The 6,992-nt window shown below is 64.6% G+C and overlaps 3 protein-coding genes across 5 annotated transcripts in view; 2 read left to right on the top strand and 1 right to left on the bottom strand.

Moving 5' to 3' along the window:
- Positions 1-540, top strand: part of MIB2 (MIB E3 ubiquitin protein ligase 2) — a 12,796-nt gene extending 12,256 nt beyond the window's left edge. For all 3 annotated transcript variants that reach the window (XM_013005353.2, XM_045298956.1, XM_004705219.2), the window contains 2 exons: positions 69-134; positions 253-540. In XM_013005353.2, the coding sequence (XP_012860807.2) occupies positions 69-134; positions 253-491 (305 nt within the window). In that variant the 3' untranslated portion in view covers positions 492-540. The remainder of the gene's footprint in view (positions 1-68; positions 135-252) is intronic.
- Positions 541-2,143: 1,603 nt separating this feature from the next.
- On the top strand, positions 2,144-4,585 carry MMP23B (matrix metallopeptidase 23B). Its single transcript, XM_004705218.2, has 8 exons — positions 2,144-2,281; positions 2,657-2,796; positions 2,945-3,084; positions 3,150-3,317; positions 3,649-3,813; positions 3,905-4,015; positions 4,118-4,244; positions 4,356-4,585. The coding sequence occupies exons 1-8, from the start codon at positions 2,144-2,146 to the stop codon at positions 4,528-4,530; spliced, it is 1,164 nt and encodes a 387-aa protein (XP_004705275.1). The 3' UTR covers positions 4,531-4,585.
- Positions 4,586-5,492: 907 nt separating this feature from the next.
- LOC101663520 (cyclin-dependent kinase 11B) overlaps positions 5,493-6,992 on the bottom strand; it is a 20,957-nt gene continuing 19,457 nt past the window's right edge. The window contains exons 11-16 of the mRNA XM_045299231.1: positions 6,868-6,984; positions 6,673-6,780; positions 6,470-6,586; positions 6,237-6,385; positions 5,921-6,110; positions 5,493-5,826 (exon numbers count right to left, since the gene is read on the bottom strand). Of these exons, the coding sequence (XP_045155166.1) occupies positions 5,734-5,826; positions 5,921-6,110; positions 6,237-6,385; positions 6,470-6,586; positions 6,673-6,780; positions 6,868-6,984 (774 nt within the window). The 3' untranslated portion in view covers positions 5,493-5,733. The remainder of the gene's footprint in view (positions 5,827-5,920; positions 6,111-6,236; positions 6,386-6,469; positions 6,587-6,672; positions 6,781-6,867; positions 6,985-6,992) is intronic.

Genomic DNA, 6,992 nt, shown 5'->3' with positions numbered 1-6,992 from the left:
GGGGGGCACCAGGTCATGGGGAGGGGAGAGAGGCTCCGCCCAACGCGCCACCCGCTCCGCTCCCGCAGAGTGTGCCCGCCGGATGAAGAAGTGCATCAGGTGCCAGGTGGCCATCAGCAAGAAGCTGCGTCCAGGTGGGTGGTGCTGGGCTTGCACTCCGTCCCCTATCACCTGACCCTTAGTACCCCCAAACTGAAAGGGCTGGTCCTCTGCCCTGTGGTGGCTCACACCCGTCGCTCCCACCCCCTGCAGATGGCACGGAGGTGGCCAGCGCCCAGCCTGCTCCCGGGCCGCCACGGCAGCTGGTGGAGGAACTGCAGAGCCGCTACCGGCAGATGGAGGAGCGCATCACCTGCCCCATCTGCATCGACAGCCACATCCGCCTCGTGTTCCAGTGTGGCCACGGCGCCTGCGCGCCCTGCGGCGCCGCGCTCAGCGCCTGCCCCATCTGCCGCCAGCCCGTTCGCGACCGCATCCAGATCTTCGTGTGAGCCGGCTTGCCGGCCCCCTCACCCCTCTGCCACCATGTTTTATAAAAGGATCCACGTACTCTGTGTGTGCCTGCCTGCCTGCCTGCCTGCGGGCGCGCCCCTGACTGCCCCCAGTCCCTACCCACCTGCGCCACCCAGGCCGTCCCGACGCGGTTTCTCAGCCGCTCTCCGTATTCCCAGGGGCTCCACCCGCCCCCCCTCCCGCTGCCGCCAGCTGTCAGTCATGACCTACTGGGCCAGCTCCTCCTCCCCCACCAGGCCAGGAAGAGAATGTAGCCAGGCACGGGGTGGGGACATTCACACGGGACAGAAGAGGGGGACTGCTGTCCTCCAGCAGCACGCTGGGTGGCTCAGCTCATTCTGCCCCCAGGCCGCTGTTCCCCAGTAAGTAGACCGGGACCTTTGTGTCCCGTTGGCCAGCTACAGGCTTCCAGACCCCCGGCTGTGCCCCTAGCCCCTCAGATGCCTGCATCCTTGCAGTCCCTCTGGAGAGAGGGCACTCAGGGTCCTGGCGCTGGGGCTGAGCAGGGAGTGTTGGGTGATGGTGTACCGGGTCTCAGGATGCAGGAGTATGGGATGAGGGGAACGTGGGCCACACGCAGGGTGGGGCAGAGAGCTTATTGGGGTGAATATTTACGGAGCGGGGCCCTGGCCTGAGCTGAAGCCCGCAGCGCTTTCCAAGAACCACCCGCCGTCCGCCTCCCAGAGGCTGCCCGCCAGCTGTTGGCTCTGACCCTGCTGGCCAGACTTAAGCTGTCACCCTTGCTAGGGCCAGGATGGCTGGAAGAGGGGAGGGGACTGGACGCATCCCCTTCTGGCCCTCTCCGGCAGTCTTTCCTGCCCTCCAGGGCTCTCTCCCCGCCCAGAGGCGTCTGATCTCGTTGGGGGGAAGGGGGGGTCAGTACAGCTCCTCATTCCCCTCAACCTGGACAGTTGTAGATGCCCCGCACTCAACTCAGCTCCCCCTTCTCTCTCCTCGCCATCCGGGCCCCTTCTGTGCAAAGGCCTGCATTCAGGGACTGCCCACCTGTTCCCCCCTTCCCCCACTGCCCACCTGGGGGTCCTCCCACCCCTGCCCTGCCCCTCTGGTTGTCCCCTTTCCTGCGCTCCTTTCTGGGATCCTTCCTAACGCCACGTCCCCACGTCCCCCTCCCGCCCCAGCCTCTCTCCGCCCTGTCAGCCACCCCACACTCAGCGGTCGCCTCCCCTCCTCTCTGCTCTCGCGGGGACCGCGTCCTGGGCTGGCCCCACTGAGCCAGAGTCTCATCCGGTGCCTGGGATGGGGTGGTTCCCTTTAGAGAGAAAGCCACTGGGCCATTCAGCCCTCAGCCGGTAAGAGGACCCTTCCTCAAGCCTGAGCCCCTGGCCGTCCGAACCTCCGGGCCCTGGGGTGCCCCCCAAGCCCTCCAGACGGCCCCTCCTGACAGCCGCTTCCCAGACCGCTGCCTCCGACGACAGGAGCCGGGTCTCCGCCGCCCAGGCTGCAGTGGCGCGGCGTCCTGCCCACGGGCGGCCAGCTGGTTCCCTTCTGGGCGGCCGCGCCTTAACACCCCCCCTCCGCCCCCTCCCGCCCCGCGGGGCCTGTAACCGGAGCCGTCCCGCCCCCGGCGCAGCGCGGCCCCCCGCCCGCCCGACAGCTAGTCCGCGTAGCCATGGGCCGCGGGGCCTGCGCCCCTTCGGAGGCGTTGGGGGTGCCGGGGCTGGGCCGCTGGTTCGGAGCTGTCCTGGGCGCCCTGTGCCTGCTCCCCTTGCTGGCGCTGCTGGCCCTGCCGGGGATCCCCGCAGCGCAGGTGAGAGCAGCCGGCCGGGCGGGTCCCGAAACGAGGTCCGGGCGGGTGTGTCCTGGAGCCGGGGCGGGGTGAAGGTGTCCGACAGGCGTCCGTGAGGAGGTGCGTCCGTAGGTCCAGCCGCTGGACTGGGGGGAGGGGAGAGAAGCAACACATCTGGCTCCAGCCCCGCCCATTCGATTCTTGCCCAGTTTAGGTAACCATTTTATCACTCGTGTTCAAGGAACGCCCGCTGGGGCGGGGTGGGGGGCGGGCAAACGAAGATTATGCGACAGTCCATGCCTGCAGCCCCCCACCCTCCTCCAGTCGCTCCCCAAGCATTGGGATGAGGGACCCTCCTGCCTGACCCCGCCCCCACGCCACGCTCATCTCTTGAAGGGAGACGTGGCTGCGCCAGATCCTGCGGGTGTCCCTGCCACCCCAGTCTCCAGCCCGCCACCCCATCAGGTGCCCCGCAGACGCCGCTACACTTTGACCCCGGCCAGGCTGCGCTGGGACCACTTCAACCTGACTTACAGGTGTGAACTCTGGGTCTGGGGTCAGTCCCACCTTGACACACTACCCCTGACCTCGAGGTCCTCCCACCACGAGCCCCTCCTTCCCGCTGTTCCTGACCTTGACCTCCTCAGGGCCCTTCCTTCCCATCACCCCTCCCTCCCCTGCTAGGATCCTCTCCTTCCCACGGAACCTGCTGAGTCCCAGGGATACCCGTCGGGGCCTGGCTGCCGCCTTCCGCATGTGGAGCGACGTGTCCCCCTTCAGCTTCCGAGAGGTGGCCCCCGAGCAGCCCAGCGACCTCCGCATAGGTGGGCGCCTGCCCTGCCCTGGCCCCGCCCCGCCCGCAGCCCGCTCAGCTCCGTGCTACCCGCAGGCTTCTACCCCATCAATCACACGGACTGCCTGTCTTCGGCCCTGCACCACTGCTTCGACGGCCCCACGGGCGAGCTGGCGCACGCCTTCTTCCCCCCGCATGGTGGCATCCACTTCGACGACAGCGAGTACTGGGTGCTAGGCCACACACGCTACAGCTGGAAGAAAGGTGACCGGTGCCGCCCCCGCTCCAAGCCGTCAGGCACTCCTCAGGGGTGGGGCTACAACGGGTGGTGGCGATTTAGGGTCAAACTGGCTATACCCGGAGGCTGCTGGGCGAGGGCGGAGGGGTTGGGAAAGTGGCACAGGCCTGAGGTTCCGGCGCCCAGAACCACCCCCAGCCCGTGACCGCTGAGGGCGCTGAGCCGCATTCCTGGGGCCAGAGTCACAGCTGTTATCTCCGGAGGAGAGGCCTCCTCCTCCGCACAGTCAGCCAGCGGGTTGGAGGAGCTGGCCGGCCAGCCTGGGGGTCTTCCCAATGCTGATTCCGGGGCCTGCAGGCGTGTGGCTCACGGACCTGGTGCACGTGGCAGCCCACGAAATTGGTCACGCGCTGGGCCTGATGCACTCGCAGCACGGCCGGGCCCTCATGCACCTTAACGCCACGCTGCGCGGCTGGAAGGCACTGTCGCAGGACGAGATGTGGGGGCTGCACCGGCTCTATGGTGAATGGGGGTGGATTCGAGGTGGCGGGAGGGGTTGGGAGTGGGCCCAGGAGGGGCTGGGGCAGGCCATAAGCCAGGTCGCCCTCCTCAGGCTGCCTGGATAGACTCTTCGTGTGTGCTTCCTGGGCACGGAGAGGTTTCTGCGATGCCCGCCAGAGGCTCATGAAGCGGCTGTGTCCCAGCAGCTGCGACTTTTGTTACGGTGATGTCAGGGCAGTGGGGCGGGGAGGCACCTGCTAATGTGCCCTGGGGGGGAGGGGGTGGTAGGGACACTGATGTGGCACTCCTCCCTGACGCACCATAGAGTTCCCCTTCCCCACGGTGGCCACCACCCCACCTCCCCCAAGGACCAAGACAAGGTTGGTGCCTGAAGGCAGGAACATGACCTTCAGCTGTGGCCGGAAGATCCTGCATAAGAAGGGGAAAGTGTAGTACGTGCTGGGGCTGCGGAGTGGGTTGCCCTGGGAGTCAAAGGGCACCTCCTGGAGGGTGGGGTTGCAGGTGGGCAGCCTAGCTAGCTGGTGGTCCTCACCCCCTTGTAGCTGGTACAAGGACCAGGAGCCCCTGGAGTTCTCCTACCCCGGCTACCTGGCACTCGGGGAGGCACACTTGAGCATCATCGCCAACGCCATCAACGAGGGCACCTACACGTGTGTGGTGCGCAGGCACCGGCAGGTGCTCACCACCTACTCCTGGCGAGTCCGTGTGCGGAGCTAGTGTGCCCACTGTGGCCCACAGGAAGGGGCGGACTGATAAAGCGCTTTCTCTACGAGCTCGTCTCTGCCCGTTCTTTGTGGGTGGACGCTCTGGGCCTGGCGAGGTGCCCTACAGGCTGTAACAGCCCCCCTTCCCTCACAATTCCTGAGCTCAGGGTGTGGCAGGGAAAGGGCTTCCCCAGCTGGCTTACTCCACATGGTGGGGTAAACTGAGGCAGCACAGCTGGGGTCAGAAGCACCAGTGGAGGCCCTGGGCAGGGGCTTGGACAGTGGGCGGGCAGACAGGCACCAGCAAGAGTGGGCTGGATCTGGGCTGACCAGAGCCCTTTGCCTGGCTGGCTGCTGACTAACTTGAACAGACAGGGGAGGCGCCCCCAGGCCATTCCAGTGGCAGAAGCTGGTGCCCTATTGATCAGACCAGTCACTCTCCACCCCAGGCCCGGGCCTCCACCTGCCAGTGTCCTCTGGTAATGGTACTGGAGAGGGTGGAGGTGGGGCTGTGCCAGCAATGTGGTCAGACACCACCATGAACTGCCTAGGGCCTACCTCCACCACTCAGCTCTGGGCAAGCTGCCAGGACATTGAGTTTAAGACACTTGAGAGCTGATTCCTCGAATAGTTTACGTTTAAATTTCCATCGACCGAGTAGATAAGCCCCTGCACGGTGTTAGGGGTCTGGGCAGGGGCCAGGCACACCTGGACCACCGAATTGGGTGACCCCAAGAGGAAGCAAGAAGGCACTTGCTCCAGATGCCAGTCTGCAGGCTCCTGTAGATGAATCGAGAAAAACCTTCCCACAGCACCAGTTGACTGGCTGAGGCCTGTGCTCACACAGCTTAGGGCGCGCGTGTGTGTGTGTGTGTGTGTGTGTGTGTGTGTGTGTGTGTGTGTGTGTGTGCTGAACATGCCGGGCACCCTCAAAGAAACTGGATCCACTTGAAAAACCACCACCACCTTTCCCTCTACAACAAGGAAAATATGATTTAATTCTACAAATGTACAAGCCAAAAACAAAATAAAAATAAACCATGGAAAACAAAGTAGGAACAGAAACGGAGCTCTGCACCTGGCTTCTTGGGCCAGCAGGCCCTGGCCTTGGAGCTGCCGCCACAGTCTGGACACCGCTAAGCCGCTCTCCTCACCAGTGGGAACCTCCATCCCCTGCTCAGCCAGGCCCTTTGCGGGGGCACTGCATCCGCTGAGGTCAAAACTTGAGGCTGAAGCCAGGACCTGCAGCGGAGGCCCCCTGGTTTGTGGTGGTCAGGTGGAAACCAGTCTCTTTGAGGTCGTCGTCACCCTGGGGAGCGAGTCAGCGCACGGTGAGGATCCCACCCCTGCCCACACAGCACTCCTGCCCATGATGCCCCTTGCTGGCCCCCAGCCCTGCTCACCAGCTGGCTGTAGCCCAAGCCCCCTTCAGGCGGCCGAGGGCTGGTGCCTCGCTTCACCCGCTGCTGCTCGCTCTTGGCAGGCCACGTAGGGAACATCGAGGGATCAATGGGAAGTGGGGTCTCTCGGAAATACTCGTGCTTGAGGCCATCTTCAGCGTTGATCCGCCGCCCAGGGAAGTAGGTCAGGAACCTGGGGACAGGCACCTGGCCATCAGGTGGGGGGCCAGGGACTACCGGTGGGCTGTGCTGGGCACAGGGCCGGCCTAACACTTTAGGCAATGTAGCACGGCACTGAGGGTGGGACTTAGGCACTTACTTGTTCATGAGGTCGAAGCCCTGGTCGGAGAGCAGCGCCCCGAAGCGCTTGCGCAGGTTGTTGTAGGGGTATTCGGTGAATGTCATCTTCTTAACAGCCGGCAGGTCGCTATAGCCAGGCCAGATTTTCTCACTAGGAGTTCCCAGGTCCTAGGAAGTGGGAACACCTCAGGACAGCCTGGCCCAGCTGCAGCTGACCCCAGTCCAGCTCCACCCTGCCCGCAGCCCCCACACCTTGAACACTTTGTTGATCTGGTCGATCTCGGACTTTCCAGGGAACAGGGGCTTCTGGGTCAGCAGCTCCCCAAAGATGCAGCCCACAGACCACATGTCAATAGCTGTGGAGTACTCCTGTGGGGTCAGACACCTGGCAGTCAGCCAGCTCAGAGGATCCGTGGTCTCTGGCTGGCCACCCCCAGGACCCTGTGGACACTCACCTTGGCACCCAGCAGCAGCTCCGGGGCACGGTACCACAGAGTCACCACAACTGGGGTGTAGGCCTTTAGTGGGGACCCATACTCACGGGCCAGTCCAAAGTCACCCACCTGGAAAGCAGAGGGGAAGGGCTGTGGCAGGGCTGAGAAGCAGTAGGGCGGGGCACGCGAGGAGGCAGTGGAGGGGGCTCGGGTCACCTTGAGGACACCGGCGTGGCTCAGCAGCAGGTTGGACGTCTTCAGGTCTCGGTGCAGGATCCAGTTGTCGTGCAGGTGCCTCACCCCCTGAAGCAGCTGGATCATCAGGGTCTTTACCTCCCCTG

Source organism: Echinops telfairi, unplaced genomic scaffold, assembly GCF_000313985.2.
Source record: "Echinops telfairi isolate 266 unplaced genomic scaffold, ASM31398v2 ScPeMD7_7457;HRSCAF=8495, whole genome shotgun sequence".
Classification (NCBI taxonomy): Eukaryota; Metazoa; Chordata; class Mammalia; order Afrosoricida; family Tenrecidae; genus Echinops; species Echinops telfairi.
Note: the sequence above shows the minus strand (reverse complement) of the source record. Positions and strands in the feature narration are given on the sequence as shown.